The sequence below is a fragment of the Sabethes cyaneus genome, chromosome 1 (genome assembly GCF_943734655.1).
Source record: "Sabethes cyaneus chromosome 1, idSabCyanKW18_F2, whole genome shotgun sequence".
In the NCBI taxonomy this organism is placed as follows: domain Eukaryota; kingdom Metazoa; phylum Arthropoda; class Insecta; order Diptera; family Culicidae; genus Sabethes; species Sabethes cyaneus.
The window spans coordinates 156253932-156274494 of NC_071353.1; the positions used below are offsets into that span (position 1 = coordinate 156253932).

Below are 20563 nucleotides of genomic sequence, written 5' to 3' on the forward strand. Positions count from 1 at the left end.
AAAAAAACGAACTACACTGAAAGAAATTTTCTTCTTACTTTGATTGTGATTTACCATTCACAGCAAACATGTAGCTTAGAACCGCTTAATTTTTTTTTATTTCAATTCATGACACATGACAGATGGAAAATTTCTTTCAGATCGGCTTTCCTGCTTTTTTCCGGGTTCAATCTTGACCGCGTCGAAACCTGCGATTCGAAAAAAAAATCCGCCTCAGATGTTTAGACACGGTCGACACAGTTCCCCCCACCAAACTAAAAAAAACCTATTCTACTCTTTCCCCATGTCATAACCCGCAGCTTCGTTAAAAATTTCGCGTTTAGAACTCGTTAAATTATTATTATTATTATTATTATTATTACTGTTCGTTCCGTTGTTTTTAGTTTTTTACTTCGATTTCCTTATTATCGTTACGATTCTAACACACACACATTGTTATCGACTTTCGTTTTTTGTTATCAATAACCGAGTAAGGTTTCGCTTCTCTCAAAGAGTGTTGTGTAGAAATAGGAGAAAAATAAAGCAATCCCCCTGTCACCGTGTTTTTCCGTGCACGAAAAAGAGGAAACACAGAGGGAGAAGAAAAAAATCTTGTTTAAGGAAAACATACGTGTAGCTTGTAAGAAAACGAAAGAAAGAAAAAAAAACCACGAACAAAGATTAGGGAAATGAAATTTAGACGAAATATGAAACAAACATTGATGAAACCGTAGTTGCAATATTCAGTTCTAGTGGACGACCGTGAGAATAGGAGGAAAAATAAAAGAATTTTGACCTTTGTTTTTAAGTTAGGTTTAATTGCGCGAGGAACAGGAAACAAGAACGAGAACGACAACCGAGCAGCTTGTTGGAACAGTCAGCCAGCCAGCAGGTGCCATTCACAAGGCCCTAACTTCCACACTCTGCTGTTGCTGTTTCTGTAGGTAAGACTGTTTCGTTTTGAGTGTTTTGTACAGGTTTTTGGCAACCTTCAGCGCCCCTGATTCCCAGACGAGGTCAACTCTTCAGTAGGGAGGGGACCAAACGCAGGAACAGTTTTTGCATTTCATTTTGATGTTTAATAAACATATAATCGATTAGAGAAAAATTCAAAGTAGATAGAAGCTTCTCGTTACGACAATACGTAACAGTTTGTCGAAACGGAGAGGAAAAAGCGCGCTCAAGTACGTTGTAAACATTTGACTATATTATTATTAAAACAATGACAAGCAAACAATTCAATGTATGTTAATCGTTATGCAAACTAACACACACCCAAAAACATACACACACACACACGAACACACTGGACGCTATAGAAAAGTGACGTTTCTTCGTTAGTTAGATTATTCCGTTAGTGTTAAACAATTGAATGGCAGCTAAACTAAAAGTTACTAAAGCAAACAAAAAAAAAGAGACGCAATCAGTTAAGGTGGCTCCAACCAATGTTTTGCATTGACAAATGCATAAAATACATTAATATACATATGATAGAACACAGATAATGAAAAGCTGTCGCTTTCCACCAGCTGGAAAGAGTAGTATTTGTCACCATTCAGTTACGCCAGTGGAAGCAGGATAAAGAAAACGATGTAAATAGTAATCATATTTAATAAATAATGAAAAATAGTGAAAAACAAAACGTTCAATTTAGTCCGAAATTCAACTTCGCTTTGCCAGTCTCTTTAATTTCTAATTTTTTTTAATATGTAATGGTAAAACTTATAAAAATCTAGAGTCACTTCAACCCTCAAATCATAAAGTCAAGAAAAATTATTATGTTAGGGTGTACCGTAAAGTACCGTTAATATCTGTAGCCAAGGATGGTTCGATCACTTTGACTCAATTTTGATTCATTTGACAGTACCATCTCGGCCGTACAAAATTTGTTAAAGTGATATAGAGAATTTATATACAGCACAGTAGCTAGTTTGAAAATAAAGTGTCGTAAAAGATACAACAATAAAAGTGCTGACGCGTACATCCACATATGTTAAGCGGGAAGATAACGAAGAACCGTGTACGAACCTTTTATGAATTCGAATGGTATACAAACCATTGAAACCCGTTCAGAACTGGCAGTTATTAGCGCACGAAATCTCATTATTTCGTGCCGCTCGACTGCCCTTAAATTTTGACATGACACCCTACGTCAAAATATTCATGCACGCTCCCACTAACGAATTCTCGCACAAGGTAAGTGGATGTACATTTTCATGCTTTTATTAATTTATCTTTTAACGCACATTTGTATCATCCCCTAAATCACCAAGTGATCTAATGTATGATACAATTGCTAGCAAATAATAAATGATATGTTATCCGTCATCCGCAGTTTGATGTCCTGAAAGTAAAGCGAGTAGGAAGTCCTGTTTACTCTGATCCAATTATGGGTTTTGAATGATCTATTCAAAACACCACTTTTTTGTGGTTGAATAGAATGTTCCACTTCACGAAATGTACGACAGCAATAATTATTTGATTAAGGAACAAACTCAGGGCCAGATTGACATTCCATTTGATTTACAACTCTAGATAGCTGCTAACAAAGACAAACGAAATGCTTTAGTTTTTAAATAGGACAAATAAAACCCATAAATCAATCGGAATGAAAAAAAAAACTATCGTACACGTTTTCAACTCACTTTACTTTCAGGACATCAAACTCCCGCTTTTGCGAATTTAACCTTTCCGATTTGCTAGCTTCAGTATCTTATTTCGCATCACTCTTAGTTTTATGATGTGAATTGAGATACTAAAGTGCAGTAAAAGGTAAAACAGTAACAGCATGATCGTGTACATCCCAATACCTAGGAATGGTCAACATTCGTAAAAAAATATTCTAGGATGTCAGCTTTGTATCAAAAAGAATAAAAATTATTTCTAAATAACGGATCGAGCTTGGCACATGTGCCAAAATCGAACCGATACTGTATTTTCACTTTTGTTACCGTTGTTGTAAAACAATTTTACCATACAAGTGTTACATTCTTAACGTAGAACTACGTTTTTGTTTGCTATATTGGGGTGCACTTTAGAAGTACGAAAAATGAGCATGTAACGAAAAGTTGTTATGATTTGCACGCTTATAACTCAACCATTTTTCAATGCATTGTAGAGATATTTGAAACAATCGATCAAAAAAATTTCATATAGTAAATATAAAAATAATTTGTCAAATCACGAACGGATCAGCCAATCATATGGAAGCACTGTTTTGCTTCCCAGGCCTGATACGACAATCTTAAACTTATGCGTTTTCGTTTACTTCGAATCTAAAAAAAGCGACTGAACCCTCGCTTTCCAACAGGACCGGAATTATACTTTACCAGCGCACTTGGACAAAATTGAAGTCCTGAAGGTAAACATTTTTGTAAAGATTCGAAACTACCCTCGCTCTTTGATCGATGTTATTATTTTAACATTGAACCTAGACGAATTCGATGTCCTGAAAGTAAACAAGTTCGTAAAAGTGTAAAACTATTCTATCAATTATGCCTACCCTTCGATTGATCTTATCATTTGATCATTCAGTCTAGACAAAGTTGATGTAGGTAAACCGGTAAACCGTTGAAGAAAATAACTGACCTACCTCTTCTCTTTAACCGATTATATCGATATACTATAAAAATATCTCATTATTTCGTGCCGCTCGGCTGATCTTAAATTTTGACATGACACCCTACGTCAAAATATTCATCCACACCCCTACTAACGTATTCTCGCATAATGTAAGTGGATGTACATTTTCGTGCTTTTATTAATTTCTTTTAATGTGAATTTATACCGCGTTCTAAATCAACAAACGATCAAAACTTCGATAGAAATTCTAGCAAATGGGAGATGATAACATGCGCATCATCCGAAGTTTGATATCCTGAAAGTAAAGCGAGTAGGAGCGAGCTGCACTGTTATCCGATTATGGGTTTTGAATGATCTATTCAAAATACCACTTTTGTTGTGAAAACGTAGTTGAATGGAATGTACCATTTTTTCGAAATGTATGATAGCAATAATTATTTGATTGAGGTACAAACTCAAGGCCAGATAGACACTGTTAACAAAGGCAAACGAAATGCTCATAGATCATTTATTTCTTTGGTTCTCACTCAAATAATAACCGCTTTAAATTTCCATTCAACTACGTTTTCACAACAAAAGTGGTGTTTTTGAATAGATCACTCAAACCCCATAATTGGATCAGAGTGAACAGGACATGCTACTCGCTTTACTTTCAGGACATCAAACTCCGGATGATGCGCATGTTATCATCTCCTATTTGCTAGGTGTTCTATCAAATTCTAGATCGCTTGTCGATTTAGGAGGCGATAGAAACCCGCGCTAAAAGATAAATTAATAAAAGCATGAAAATGTACATCCACTTATACGAGCTGCGTGATTACGTTGCATGTTCCTAGCATGAATATTTTGACGCAGGGTGTCATGTCAAAATTTAAGATCATGAAAATGAAAATGGCCACGCTTGTCGACCGAACGGGGGCAGGGAGTATGGAAAATGTCCACGTGGACAAGTTTTTTGACGTAGGGCTACGGCTACGTCTTACGGCAATGTTTGGGATAGGGCGTCATTCCAAAAAAATCGAAAAATGCGAGCGTCACGAAAACTGAAAGATTTTGAGCGCTAATAGCTTAGCGGTTTCCCAAACGATTTTATATAGTTTTGCACCAATCGATCGGAAAATCTTCTACGCATCTACGCGAATAAAAAAAACTGTTGATTTTCAATGCGCGCCATTGAAAAATTGAAAATAACTAACTCGGTTTAACTAAAAATTCTCGCTTCGTGATTGGTTGGAATAATTTCCAATTATTTTCGAACAAGTGTTGGTACAATTCAGGAACCAATGAGAAAATTTAATGAAAATTCAATTTAATTCTACTACATATAACAAAGGTACAAGAGAATTAAATGTAATCCTACCCTTTCTCTTTGATTGCTAATTGGCTTGATAATTCCTTATAGTGATGTACTACCAACGGCAACACGAGCGGTGCCGCAGTTATTTTAATTTCAATAATCGTCACATTTAAAAGTTGTCTGCCGTGAAACAGCAATTAAAACCAAGTTAACGCCAGATTAAACACTATTGACCGCAAAAAAATGCGCAGGAAAACGCATTAAAACGAAACCGAATGTTTTGTTTTGATAATTATTGCTGGCCCAATAAATTTTATTGTGATCAGCAGAGAACAACAATTTTTTATCTTCTATACCTATAAAAAAGGATTTCTGTCTGTCTGTCTGTCTGGCCGTATGTTCCTTATAGAATCGAAAACTACTGAACCGATCGACGTGAAAATTTGCATGTAGAGGTTTTTGGGGCCAGGAAAGGTTTTAGTGATGGTTAGAGACCCTTCCCACCTTTAACAGGGGGGGCTCTCATACAAATGAAACACAAATTTATGCATAACTTGAGAACTAAAGAAGCAAATGGAACAAAATTTGGCATGTGAGTGTTTTTGCATCTTCACATAAGAATTTGTTCGTTCTTAAAAGAACGGGTTTCGGTAATTGATGAAACTTAGAAAACTTGTAACTTAGAGCTTTCCCTCGGTGAATGACTCACTGGAAACCAGGGCTGTCCTGCACTGAGTGTACCTGTTTTGCTTATTTAACTGTACACCTCAACCAAGCCAAATTCGAAAATGTTATGTATGGGGCATTTATAGAGTGAGTTATTATCCATAAGATTGCTGAACTAAGTATTGCTCTATCTTAAGTATTTACGGTGGACTCCCATTTTCCACTGGGTTGTACACTCAGCGCGCTCTCTGCGCATTACCTGCGCAATACTCCATACAAAACATTTTCGAATTTTGCTTAGTTGTGGAGTTACAGTTAAATAAGCAATATAGGTGCACTCAGTGCAGGACAGCCCTGCTGGGAACAAACAAATTAAAACGGACAACTTCACCTCCTTGGCCCAGACTGCAATTGAAGTTCTCCAGTTTGTTCAACGTAAGTAATGGAATGACGGACCCTGAAAAATAGGCTAGACATTCATTTTTCAAATTATACAATTCCATTCTCTGCGAAGCACAGCCGATTCTTGTCGCTTGCTGTGGTATATAACACGAGGTAAGCCGGCGAACAGCATTATTCAAACGCTAGTTGAGTTATTGCCAACATCTCATCGGCATGTCTGTACGCGGAAAAGGAGGAAACATCAAGGGCAAGCAAAAGTTACGCTTGAGCCGTGCACGTCTACAGTTCCCGGTCGGTCGGTCGTATTCTATTGGAAACTATTGGAGCTGGAGCTGCCGGCCGTAATGTTGCGGAAGTGCTTGAGTTTGCAGGAAATGCTGCTCGCGACAACAAAAAGATCAGAATTATCCCACGTCACTTGGAGCTGGCCACCTGGAGGCTTTCCGGTTGGCTCGCTGCAACAAGCCGTGCCTGGTTTACAGTTATCGGAGCGGTAATTTACCGAAAATAAAATTACGCTGAGTGCCTTAGTGCGAGTTTATTGCCAGCTGGAGTTATGATAATCAAACAATCGGTCATTTTAAGGGCCATATAATGATTGAAGAGTTTATTATATTTTTGATCGGGACACCAACATAAAAACGATAAAAATTATTAGAAAATAAGAAACATAAATGCTCGGAGGAAGAACAACTAGGGGAGGCGGAGCGATGCAGGGAGGGTCTAATATGGAAAGCGGACAGCTGATGGCTAAAAGGGCTTGCTTAAGCGAGCGCGGGAACTGGTAATAAAATAGTGAACCCGTAGGTATACAGTGCGCGAGATCGAGGGACTGAATCATCTGCCAAACACAGTGTAGTACCACAGACTAACAGACGTAACACTGAAGCCTCATTCCGTCGTCAATAAAAACGATCATTTAAAGTTTTGGCTAAAGCGAAGACTCAAACAATAGTCGCTGCGCGAGAACGCCGCCAACTCGCAATTGATAACGGAAGAAGCGGATATGATGGACTAGCGACACCGCGATGCATATCAGAAAACTCTATGGAGGCCTCCTGTTAGGTCCCCAGCTAGCATTTTCATATGTATAAAAAAGGTAAAAATCAGCATTACGTACAGATATACACGCTAATGATTCGTATTTGATGCGCAAAATTGGCATATCCGTACTATTTTGGAGGCGATATACGTGATTACGAATAATTTTGAGCGTTACGACTATATAAGTATTTATATACTACTAGCTGACCCGACAAACTTCGTATTGCCACAAATTAACCTGTGTTGTACATAAATCATGAATCTCGGATGATCTTTGTCACAATCTCGAGTTTTGCAAGCCCCCCAGTTGGCGGTGCTTCCGACGGCGGGTCACCGGCAACACTCGCGACCGTCTCGTCCTGAATGATCTAGTGTTACTATAGATAGTTTTTGTGGTCTTGTATTGACTAATGTTTTATGGAAGAGTCTCGAATTTCTCGAGTTCGATTAGTTTTTGAGTTTCGCAAAAATTTCTGTTTTATTTGTATGAGAGTCCATATCCCCCTACCACAGGGGTGAGAGGTCTCTAACTATCGTAAAATAAATTCAAGACTCCAAAATCTCCCACATGCCAAATTTGGTTCTATTTGATTGATTGTTTCTCGAGATAAGAGGAAATTTGCATTTCATTTGTATGGAAGCTCCCCTCTTAAAAGGGGAAGGGGTAGTAATTCACCATAGAAAAAATTTCTGCTATCTAAAACTCCCACATGCCAAATTTGGTTCCATTTGATTGATTAGTTCTCGAGTTATGAGGAAATTTGTTTTTCATTTGTATAGGAGCCCCCCCCCCTCTTAAAGTGGGGAAATCCATAGAAAATATTCTTGCCTACAAAAACACCCACATGATAAATTTGGTTCCATTTGCTTGATTAGTTCTAGAGTTATGAGGAAATTTGTATTTCGTTTGTATGAGAGCCCCCCCCTCTTAAAAAGGTAAGGGGTCCTAATTCATCATACAAAAAATGGTTGCCTCCAAAAACACCCACATGCCAAATATGGTTCCATTTGCTTGATTAGTTCTCGAATTATGAGGAAATTTGTATTTTATTTGTGTAGAAGCACCCCCTCTTAAAGTTGGGAGGGGTCCTAATTCACCATAGAAAATATTTTTGCCTCCAGAAACCTCCACATGCCAAATTTGGTTCCATTTGATTGATTAGTTCTCGAGTTATGAGGAAATTTGTATTTCATTTGTATAGGAGCCCCCCCCTCCTATAGTGGGTAGGGGTCCCAATTCATCATAGAAAAAATTTTTGTCTCCAAAAACACCCACGTGCCAAATTTGGTTCCATTTGCTTGATTCGTTCTCGAGTTATGAGGAAATTTGTATTTCGTTTGTATAGGAGCCCCCCCTCTTAAAGTTGGGAGGGGTCCTAATTCACCATAGAAAATATTCTTGCCCTCGAAAACTTTCACATGCCAAATTTGGTTTCATTTCCTTGATTAGCTCTCGAGTTATGAGGAAATTTGCATTTCATTTGTATAGGAGCCCCCCTCCTAAAGTGGGTAGGGGTCCCAATTCATCATAGAAAAAATTTTTGTCTCCAAAAACACCCACGTGCCAAATTTGGTTCCATTTGCTTGATTAGTTCTCGAGTTATGAGGAAATTTGTATTTCGTTTGTATAGGAGCCCCCCCTCTTAAAGTTGGGAGGGGTCCTAATTCACCATAGAAAATATTCTTGCCCTCGAAAACTTTCACATGCCAAATTTGGTTTCATTTCCTTGATTAGCTCTCGAGTTATGAGGAAATTTGTATTTCATTTGTATAGGAGCCCCCCCCCCTCTTAAAGTGGGGAAATCCATAGAAAATATTCTTGCCTACAAAAACACCCACATGATAAATTTGGTTCCATTTGCTTGATTAGTTCTAGAGTTATGAGGAAATTTGTATTTCGTTTGTATAGGAGCCCCCCCTCTTAAAGTTGGGAGGGGTCCTAATTCACCATAGAAAATATTCTTGCCCTCGAAAACTTTCACATGCCAAATTTGGTTTCATTTGCTTGATTAGCTCTCGAGTTATGAGGAAATTTGTATTACATTTGTATAGGAGCCCCGCCCCTCCTAAAGTGAGGAGGGGTCCCAGTTCATCATAGAAAAAATTTTTGTCTCCAAAAACACCCACGTGTCAAATTTGGTTCCATTTGCTTGATTAGTTCTCGAGTTATGAGGAAATTTGCATTTCATTTGTATAGGAGCCGCCCCCCCCCCCTCTTAAAGTGGGGAAATCCATAGAAAATATTCTTGCCTACAAAAACACCCACATGATAAATTTGGTTCCATTTGCTTGATTAGTTCTAGAGTTATGAGGAAATTTGTATTTCGTTTGTATAGGAGCCCCCCCTCTTAAAGTTGGGAGGGTTCCTAATTCACCATAGAAAATATTCTTGCCCTCGAAAACTTTCACATGCCAAATTTGGTTTCATTTGCTTGATTAGCTCTCGAGTTATGAGGAAATTTGCATTTCATTTGTATAGGAGCCCCCCTCCTAAAGTGGGTAGGGGTCCCAATTCATCATAGAAAAAATTTTTGTCTCCAAAAACACCCACGTGCCAAATTTGGTTCCATTTGCTTGATTAGTTCTCGAGTTATGAGGAAATTTGTATTTCGTTTGTATAGGAGCCCCCCCTCTTAAAGTTGGGAGGGGTCCTAATTCACCATAGAAAATATTCTTGCCCTCGAAAACTTTCACATGCCAAATTTGGTTTCATTTGCTTGATTAGCTCTCGAGTTATGAGGAAATTTGTATTACATTTGTATAGGAGCCCCGCCCCTCCTAAAGTGAGGAGGGGTCCCAGTTCATCATAGAAAAAATTTTTGTCTCCAAAAACACCCACGTGTCAAATTTGGTTCCATTTGCTTGATTAGTTCTCGAGTTATGAGGAAAATTGTGTTTCTTTGGTACAGGAGCCCCCCCTCTTAAAGTGGGGAGGGGTCCTAATTTACTACAGAAAATATTCTTGCCCACGAAAACCTTCGAATGCCAAATTTGGTTCCATTTGCTTGATTAGTTCTCGAGTTATGAGGAAATTTGTATGGAAGCCCCCCCTTTTAAAGAGGAGAGGAGTTATAATTCCCCTTATAAAGAGGGGAGGGGTCTTAATTTACCATAGAATAAATTGTTGTCACTGGAAACACCCACATGCCAAATTTTGTTCTATTTGCTTGATTAGTTGTCGAGTTATGCAGAAATTTGTGTTTCATTTGTATGGTAGCCCCCCCTCTTAGTGGGGGGAGGGATTTCTAACCATCACTAAAACCTTTTCTGGCACCAAAAAACCTCTACATGCATATTTTCATGCCGATTGGTTCAGTAGTTTTCGATTCTATAAGGAACATACGGACAGACAGACAGACAGACAGAAATCCTTCTTTATAGGTATAGATTGAATACGTGGACGGGGGTTCATAAATACAAGGCCTGCAACCAATGAGACATATAGATTTCTTTTAAAAATCACTTGTGTGCATCATAAAGGTTGAAAGCCCACAGATTATTGTATTGAAATGATTATGCGTAGTTTGACATGTTTCAATAATCTTACTTTTACTCGCTTGTGGCCTTTATAAAAGGGCCATTGGTTACAAATAACATTCAAGCCAAAGCATGGTTCATCGCATTTCGAATGCCCTTCTCTTTTGACATGAATGGCAACAGGCAGGACAGAGTCGAGTAAGAGAGATAAAAGAGTCGCTGATTTTCCTCGCTTGGAGAATAGCTGCGTTACGTCACACGCACAAATATTCCTTCAGCCCTGTTTCCGTGTAAGCCAACAGTTCCGAACAAATTCTTGCAGTATCTATATGGATAAAATCTGGCAAAATGAAAGGATGGCCGCTCACTTTTCTATGACATTTCATTTCCAGGACATCAATTTGGATTAAATTCAATGTTTAAAGATAATTTCGGTTGAAAAATAGGGGTGGGTTTATACTTTAACTAAATTGTTTACTTTCAGGACATCAAATTGGACTAAGTCGAATGTGTGGTTTTGCACTCTGGCGTACTTCCCAAGCACAGATTTCAAATTGGATTAGGTTTAATTGCGTTCGTAAGGAATTTTGTTGAGACTAGGTGTTGGGAACACTGGCAACCCTAAGCCAGAAGTTACCACAGGGGCTCGCCGTTGACAGGTTACTGTCATACGGATCAATGTCACTGGTTTCATTCCCGACATTTCAGCAAGCAACACACTTTTAACATGTCGTGTTAATAAAGTTATATTTTAGTTTCGTAACGTACTTAAGTGTATATTTTTATAACTATCACACCACCTCGTCCCGTTACGATACTAGCAGACTTTGCCACTCTTTCTGGCGTACTTCCCAAGCACAGATATCAAATTGGTCTAGGTTCAATCGTCGCAAAGAAACTTCGAGCTGTAGGGACGGGGAAGTTTTGTCACTTTTTTTTCTAAAAATACGTTAAAACTATGACGGCGTCTTTTGCAACCAACCACTAAGCGAGGATTTCCAGTTGGACGATGCTTCATTATTTTCAATTTTTCAGTAGTGCGTACTTTGAAATCAATAGGTTTCATTATTGGGGTTGATGCGTAGAAGCTTTTCCGATCGATTGGCACAAAAATATTTAAAATTGAAACCGCTAAGCTATTGGCGCTCAAAATCTTTTACTTTTTTGTGATGCTCGAATTTTTTGGAACGACTCGACGAACGATTGACTCAGGACACCTAGCGAAGGACACTGCTCTGGTTTCTGGGTAACACGGCCTTTCCCCCACGGGTTCCTTTGGGTGACCGGATGCGTTCAACGACGACCAGTCTAGCGTCACTTTCCGCGCTATTCTATTTTACGAACGAGTTAGTATTTTGAACGAAAGTTTTTTCGAACGAAATTTCCGTCAGCAAAATCAAATGGGCAAAACATTTCGTTCGAAACAAGTCGAACGAAATAAAGATTCGTTCGAAATACAGAATAGGGGTTTACACTTGCCTTGCCTCCACTTCCAGTGATCCGGATTTTAAGATACATCGGTCGGGGTGGTTAATAGGCTACTGATGGGTCAGTCGATTCCTTTCTCTTGGAATCGTTACAATTCTGTCGATGAATCGGTTGCCCGACCGGTTTGACCAATTGGGGCCAAAGCTTTCCAAGAGAGCGCGGTTTTCACGTTCCGCTCTGCTGCCCTGGTGACTCCAGTTTCCCGAGTACTGAGTACTGACTGGGTTGGCCTCATAAATAATGCTCACACAGTTGGTCAGGCGGAATTAGGTCCAGATAGGAAACATATCGAATAGTACCATGACGAGAGTCGTACCATAATAATCGTTCGCACAAAGCCTACGAGTGCTACGTCTGTTTAGTCTGTGCGCTTTGGATCCGAATCAGTACAGAACAAACCAACCAATAGCAGAGACAGAAGTAATCTAAAGCAGGTCAGATTTATGTTTGGAACGTCAGAAATAGGTCGTGAAGCTGCTGTTTGAAAGGAAAGGAGGAGGAGAAAAATTCAAGGTATGCAAGGATGCCGGACGGCTACGCAGTGAAATCCGTTCTCTGCAAGAACCCCACGCCACCGACACTGGGATTAGAGGAACCAGGCTGAAGCCGACTTGCGTATGTCGAGACGCTCAACGCATTGGTGACGAATAGCCTAGAACTGAGTACAGTGAAGAGGAATTCTTGAAACGGCAAGAGCCACCCCGGCATCTTGTCAGTAGAGTCAATCGATGATTTCAAGAAACAAGCCAAGAGGTGACCATATCGATCCAAATAAAAATCAGGACATTTTTTGCCCAAACATGCCGATGAAGATTTACTTACCTACTTAAGTATTTTGCCGTCCTAAGACAACGTTGAATAACGTTTCGCGAGTTAACTCGGCTGTGGGCTACTGCTCTCCAATTCCTCGCACACCGAGTACTCTCCGCCAGATCTCGCTCCACCTGCTCTAACCATCATGCTCGCTGCGCTCCTGGTCGTCTTCTTCCTACTGAGTTTGAGGCAAACACCATCTTTGCAGGGTACTTGTCCGGCATTCTTGCAACATGTCCTGCCCATCGTATCCGTCCAGCTTTAGCCACCTTTTGAGATACTGAGTTCGCCATAGAGCTGTACAAGTTCATCGTTTGGTTGATGGTTCATCAATCGTCCATGGGTGATCCTCTATGTCCATACTTGGTTTTCCTGTACGCCGCCAAAGATCGTTCTTAGTACTCGTATTCCGAAAACTCTGAGTTGTAACTGACGGGGTCGTAACTACCCAGCACTTACGACACCCCCTAAAACAAACCTCAGGGACTGTAAACTTTCGCGACTTGTTGTCAAGAAAACCCATGAAAACCTACTGCTTAAACTGTTCCCTTTATTAACGGATTTCCCTCGGTAACCCCTACCTTTTGATATCTAGGGGTTTCACTTGCGGCGGGGACGCTGACCGAGATCCGTTTGCGGTCAGGTCGATGACTTTTGGCACGAAGCTTGATGGCCTACTCCCGGCGTTCCGACTGCGGGCGCACTTGGGGCTCTGAATAAGCGCGATGGCGACGACGCGGCGTAACTGCGATGGCGTCGTTGCCAGGGACGCTCCTACAGCTTCAGGATTGATGGATGTGGTGGTAACGGCGGACGCGAGGACTAAATTTGGTTCAACTCAGGTACAGTTTCGGGTCACGTTGTTAACCGTCAGGTAAACGCAGGAAACTCAGGGGTCCTAGGAGCGAGATGGTTTGTTTAGCGTCGAGTTTTGGAGCGGCCATGGTCGGGAATATGCCGTAAGAAATCTCTGATAGCCATACCTGTTGTTTGCTTCTTTTTGCACGTCTTTTTACCTTTAAAACTTAGTATATTTGTAGTGGTCTTTCACTAAGAATTTCCGATACGTAGCTGAATACACTCAGGCTTTTAATTTAGTTTGGTCTTCACTGTCTCAGTTGTGCGACTATATTTCGTTTTTCAGTACCGTACTGTTTGACTTCAGACAGGGTAATGGCTCAAGCTGTCTTTTGTCCAACGACCTATGACCTTTTCGCGCTAAAACCTCCACTGTCTCTCGCTTATCGTTTTCTGGATTCTTTTTCGCCACCCGCAATCCATGTTAGCTTTGCTCCATTTTTCGCCCCGTGGTGGTTGGTGGGTGAAAGCCGTTGACGTATGGCTACGTACACGTCATCTGGGAAAGCTGTTCGCAGTAGGGAGTTTCAACTACTCTCTTGACAATTTATTGCGGGATATTCATAAAATATTTTGCACCCGCGACAGTCTCCTAAATCTTGGGCAGAGACTAAGCCGATGGTTACAGAGTACTCGCAGGTCCTCCTCGCGCATTGTCCATGTTTCATGCTTGTAGAGAACAACCGGTCTAGTAAGCGTCTTCCACAGGGGACACTTTGTGCAAGGGCGGTCTGCTCGACCGCAAAAATATCATATAGGAGACCAGAAACGAATAAGACATACCATACGGACTCGGGGTTGCTCATGCTATATCAAGAGCTTTTCTCCATTGTACTCGTCCTGGGCTATTGGTCGGCAATTCGTTGAGCATCTCGACATTCGCAAGTCAGCTGTAATCTGGTCGAGCTACGCAGCACGGTAGGCCCCTCTTTTTCTAGAGTCGCTGGTGCATTTTTGCGACATGGGTCACATGCCTGCGCCATTCTCTGCTTTCTGCTTGTACTCCACCAAAAATAGTCCGCAACACCTTTCGTACAAATACACGTCTATCTTCCATAGGCAAGGCTGCACAAGTCTTGTGAAGTGAAAAGAAGGTCCGAATTCCAGCTTAAATGCATCGTTGAATCTCCTTAGCTGTATTATTAGCGGTTCCCCTATATATTTGGTTTTTGACGCATTGATTTTTTACCCAATCCGCTTAACCTCCGTTTTCCGTCGTTTACAAAGACAAGGAGTTGGCTACGTTTCCTGAAGTTCGTTTCATTCGTTCCGATCGTCGGATCATACCTCCAATAACGATGCTAAACAAACAGTCCAAAGGACAACTCGAAAGGAGTCAACCGCGTCAGTTGGTCTGGATAACCGTTCTTATGCACTAACTGCCATAGCTTTTCACGTTTAACTGTACCGTATGCTGCCTTGGCATCCACGTCAATATTGACCGTGGGTATGTTGTACTCCCGACAACTCGTGAGGAATTGTATGAGTAAGAAAATTTGACCCGTAGTAGCACGGCCTCTCGTAAAGCTCGCCTGATACTGCCCTACGAAATTTCTTGCTATTGTAGAAACACGCCGCAACAAAATCTGGGAGCACTTTGTATTCCGTCGGTAGATTTGAGCGCACAGTTAATGGTACTAGGTAATGATTCAGGGTGGATCCGCATCCCGGAGGGAACGCATATTGATGATATTTGAGAAAAATCGGCCGTCGATGAGAATTAGACAGATTAGGCTCAATACCCGTTGGTCAGGTGATCCCAAGGGTGGCTTGTGATTACCTTTGCTTGGAAAAAAGTGCTTCCGATAATCATGCAAAGTTCTCGTTCGTGTCGGTGTGCAGACAATAAACGCCTTCATAACCCTGATGACCATCTTGATGCCCCATGGAGATCAACTGTCGAACGTCTCGTCGTCGGGTCTACAGCAGTTTAAACAGTTGAAAGTATGCTCCGCCAGATCTCGTATGTGTTGCCGCTGCTCTAGTAGATGATATGTACACCTCTAAACGTTGAGCTCTTCCAGCACACCTCCTCCAGCGCTACTATTTACGCCTAACTTGCGCCTCTTCAGCACGTCGGAGAGCACTCAAGTACTCCCTTGGAAGAAGAACGAAAGAAAATCATTTTACATTTCGGAAAAAAATTTGAGGATTGACATTGCTTCTACTCAATTTAATTTAATGCCTCAGTTCTACATTTATTTCTCTTTTCTAATCTAATCTAATCTCACACTAACGCAGCCAATTCTTGAAGGCATCCTGGAAAATGACGATTACTTGAATCAATCATTTTTCTTGTCAACGGCCAGGCCAACTGCGCAGCATGTACCGCAGAGAGAATTCCAAGGAATCAAGTGGAACCAGAAAAAATATCTAATTCCATTTAACTCCTTGAAATCAAGGGGAAGGAAGAAAGCGTGGACCTCCCGTACCAAACGCTTCCCGTACACATAGATAATGATTTATTTACAATCGTTAGGAGTATCTTTGCTAATAAAGGTTAAGTGATACTCCGGACCCTCAGGGATGAACTAATGGTATTTAGACCAGAAGCCAGGCTGCAATTGGCCAAGGATATAGCGCCTTATTTCGCTCTCTGAAAATAGATTAGTTTGCCAAAAATATTAGTTTAAATCATATAATACTCGAAAATAAAGTCGTGTGGTTTAATGGTTGCCTAAAACTACATTTGTAAGGTTAGGAACTGAAAACCGCACGACCCCGCACCTCCTAGCTTGGCTACTCAATTATACAAATTGAAGTATTTCCAGGTAAGGCCACGTGGAGGCGCTAGGTAGGGGCTTGTGAAGGCTAGAGCTATGTTGGGCGCTTCTTCCTAGTTGCCTTCCCCATTTCATACCCTCAGTTCTACATTTATTTCTCTTTTGATAAGAAACTCTCTTCTGTATGCTGATCGAAATGTATACTTTAATCCATGCTGATCGGACTTTCTAAAAAGGAATTCTAGAAAAGATAAATGGGAGTTTCCCATGGCTGCCCCCTTAGCTTGTTCATAAAATTTACCCCTAAATTTGAAATTGATTCTAAAATACAGTTCTCACAAAGAATGTAGAAAAACCTAAGCGTATAAATATTCGGAGTAATAAAATTAAAAGCAATACAAAAAATCCAGGGCAAAATGCTACAAAAAAAACTGTACTTCCAAAGGATCATTCTTTCAAGTTCCAAATATTGTTAACATACTTAATAACCGGTTAAGTTTTTTTTTGTTACGAACTGTTTTCTTGTAGTTGGTATTGATATACGATTTATTTTGACCCGAAGAGTTAGGTTTATTAGGCTAATTCGATAACCGCATTCCTTTAGGTTCGCGTCGCTGTGTTTGAATTTGTGTGTGTCTGTTGAAAACCGGACAATTTCGCGATAACGATAACAGTAATATGGGCATCAGGGTGGTTGTTACGAAATTACGATAAAATTATTTGTCCCAATTTTGATGTGCGTATTTGTAAACACCCTGTTTCGTTTAGTAGATGAAAGATTAGTCAAAAAAAAAAGTGCGAACAAGCGACGGTTTAACAATGCCTTAATCGAATCAAAAATCATGTCTGCTGTTTGGTTTCCTCTCTACTAGGCGGAACGTATAATTTGGCACATGCTTTGAGAATAAGGATTATCACGCTAAACGGAATCGCAAATTCAATTAGTTATAGTTAGCTGCTGTATTTCTTCCGGGGTAAAGATTAAAGGCTAAATGACTATCGCCCAAAAGTCTATCGGTTAGTAATTTGATGTGTAGGTAAGTTTTTTTCTTCTTCATTTATTCCTTTTCGTTTTGGTTAAGTCTGTTGGTACAGATTAGTGGCATAAACATCTATACGGTTTACTGGATTAGATTCAAAAACCCTTATTGTTTAGTTGGCAAAGCCAAACGAAAATCACGAATGGCCGAGCGTCTTGTCGTGGAAGAAAACAAACTCATTTGGTATTGGGCTTAAGTTTTTAGTTCCAATTTGTGCAACTCTCGTCGGTCGTCAATGTGTTCTGATTTTGATGATAAGTAGAGAAAATTACCTTTTCTTTATGCTTAATACTTTTAACAATGTCAGTCTGTTACAATAGGTTTCCTACAAGATATTCCATAGCCAATCGGGGTTGGAGCAACGCCTAGAGTGGCAATTATTAAGTGTTGTATATAATGCAACTGAGGAGACTTCCCTCGCGGAAGCGCTATACTATAAGTACAATAATAATAAATAGGCAAACGTTTCATAAACATCAACAACAATTAGTAAAGTACTTAAAGTTTACAACTGCCAACCTCGCACTCGTTAGTGGCCTAATGAAACGATATTAGTAAACACATAAATTATATCTTCTTCCTTGGTGTAAAAGTTGAACAAAAATACGTAAAAAAAAACAAAGACTTGTTCCTTGTGGTTGATTAATGGTTTCAAAAATCAACTGGAAATTGACACTTTCGCTTAGGACTGGGCCTTACCGTAGGCGCCAGCCGGAGGTCGATAGGCCTGCGGTAGCGACAGAACCTGCGGCAGATTGAAGGCATACTTCCGAAGGCCAATGTTTTTCATCGTATTATCCGACCGGGTGCCCTCGCTAAAAGCACACAACATTCCAAAATAAATGAAAAGTCCCACTATAGACTATTGAGGGTGAAGTGACCTACCTTCGCATCGTGTCCAGTACGTTCTGCAGGTTTCCGGCCGACAGGTGGAACTCCTGCTGCAGTACCCGGCACTGTTCCATCGTGACGGCCATCGACGTCCGATCCTTGGCACTTTTGCAGGAGGTGAACCGTAGACCCTGCACGGACCGCGTAACGTCCTCGGCCAGCGTAAGGATTCGGTAGTTTTTCGAGCAGTTCAGCTTCAGCTGATCTTCCATTTCGTTCAGCAGGCTTACGACGGACCGTTCCGAAACCAGCACTTCCTTCTGAGGAGTCGTTGCCAGGCCCGTTTTGGTGGGCGTATCCAACGCCGCCGAGCAGGACGGGTTGATGAAGTTGAAGGGGATTTTCTTGTACCGGATGTGGTAGTGCTTCAGCCGATCGTAGTTGTCCCAGTTGGACCGGTGCTGCTCCTTGGTGTAGCCCAGCGTTTCCGCCAGCGTTGCCTTCTCGTTTATGCCGATGTTGAAGAACACCGGTGTGACCTATCAAAACAAAGACGGTTGAATGATTTTCTTTAATAAAATATGCATTATCAGCCGAAGGCTGAATATGACAGAACACTGAAGGATTAATATTGTTTCACGAAATTTCCGCAATCCCTATCCCGACACCAATTAGATATTTTAGAGTCCACATCGTCCACAGCCTTATCTCTTCCAGGCGGTTCTTCCAATCGACTCTTTCATGCAATCTCTCTTTTAGTCGCCTTTCGGTCAAATTTCAATTGCCTTTCAACCATACTTCAAACGACTTTCTTCCGATTGTCCTTCAATCGTCTTTCAACCAATTTTCAGTTGTCTTTCAACCGACTTTAGGTAATTTTTCGACGTCTTCCGGTCGTCCTTCGGTCGCCTTTTAATCGTGTTTCAGCCGACTATCAGTCGTCTTTCAATCGTCTTTCAGTAGTCTTTCGGTCGTCTTTCAGTGCTCTATCAGTTTTCTTTCAATCCTGTTTCAATCGTCTTTCAGCCGTTTTTCAATTGTCTTTTACCCGTCCTTCAGGCGTTTTTCGGTCATGCTTCAGTTGTATTTCAGCCGTTTTTCAGTCGTCTTTTAATCGTCTTTCCGTGATCGTTCACCCGTCTTTCAGCAGTATTACAGTCGTCTTCCAATCGTCTTTCAATTCACTTTCTACGATCTTTCAGCCATCTTTCAGTCGTTTTTCAATCGTCTTCCAGCCATCTTTCAATCCTTTCTCAACCATCTTTCAGCCGCTTTCCAATTGTCTTTTACCTGTCGTTCAGTAGTCTATCATCAGTCGTCTTTCAGCCGTGTATTTCAGTCCTCTTTCAATTGCCTTTTAATCGTCTTTCGGTTGTCTTTCGGTCGTCGTTCAGTCGTCTTCAGTCATCTTCAGTTTTTCAATCGCCTTTTACCCGTCCTCCAGCGAAAATACGCCAAAGCAACAATAGCAAAAGGTAAGAATACACTCAAGTCGCTTTTTACGCGAAGGATACGTCCCGCGTAAATTCCGAAATTCGCGTAAAAAAATCGCGTAAATTCCGAAATTCGAGTAAAAAACCGGCTAAATTCCGAAATTCGCGTTAAAAAACCGCGTAAATTCCGAAATTCGCTTAAAAAAACTGCGTAAATTCCGAAATTCGCGTAAAAAACCGCGTAAATTCCGAAATTCGCGTGAAAAACCGCGTAAATTCCGAAATTTGCATAAAAAACCGCGTTAATTCCGAAATTTGCGTAAAAAATCCGCGTAAATTCCGAAAATCGTGTAAAAAACCGCGTAAATTTCGAAATTCGCGTAAAAAAACCGCATAAATTCCGAAATTCGCGTAAAAAATCCGCGTAAATTCCGAAAATCGCGTAAAAAACCCGCGTAAATTCCGAAATTCGCGTAAAAAACCGCGTAAATTCCGAAATTCGCGTAAAAAACCGCGTAAATTCCGGAATTCGCGTTAAAAAAAACCGCGTTAATTCCGAAATTCGCGTAAAAAACCGCGTTAATTCCGAAATTCGCGTAAAAAACCGCGTTAATTCCGAAATTCGCGTAAAAAGCGACTTCAGTGTATACAAAAGCGGCAAAAAGCACAAAAGAGAGGTGAACGACAGCCCAGACAACAAAAAAAAAACAACGAAAGATGAGATTATCCGACAAAAAGACGAAGAAAGCGCTAAAACAGTAAAAAAAATCACGAAAGGATGACAAAAAAAAACAAAAAATAACGTAAAAACGATAAATCAACCAAAAAAGACGACGATAACGTCGCTGAAAAACGACACCAAATATAACGGGACAACGAAAAGATGAAAAAACGACTAAAAAACAAAAAAAGCAAACAATAACGAAAATG

The 20563-nt window shown here is 40.5% G+C and overlaps 2 protein-coding genes across 4 annotated transcripts in view; one reads left to right on the forward strand and one right to left on the reverse strand.

Moving 5' to 3' along the window:
- Positions 1 to 20563, forward strand: part of LOC128745358 (protein gone early) — a 337621-nt gene that overhangs the window by 83598 nt on the left and 233460 nt on the right. The gene's annotated exons all lie outside the window — the stretch shown is intronic.
- Positions 16852 to 20563, reverse strand: part of LOC128745357 (inositol polyphosphate-4-phosphatase type I A) — a 29847-nt gene continuing 26135 nt past the window's right edge. For all 3 annotated transcript variants that reach the window (XM_053842406.1, XM_053842405.1, XM_053842404.1), the window contains 2 exons: positions 18255 to 18739; positions 16852 to 18184 (listed from right to left, as the gene is read on the reverse strand). In XM_053842406.1, coding sequence (XP_053698381.1) covers positions 18052 to 18184; positions 18255 to 18739 — 618 coding nt within the window. In that variant the 3' untranslated portion in view covers positions 16852 to 18051. The remainder of the gene's footprint in view (positions 18185 to 18254; positions 18740 to 20563) is intronic.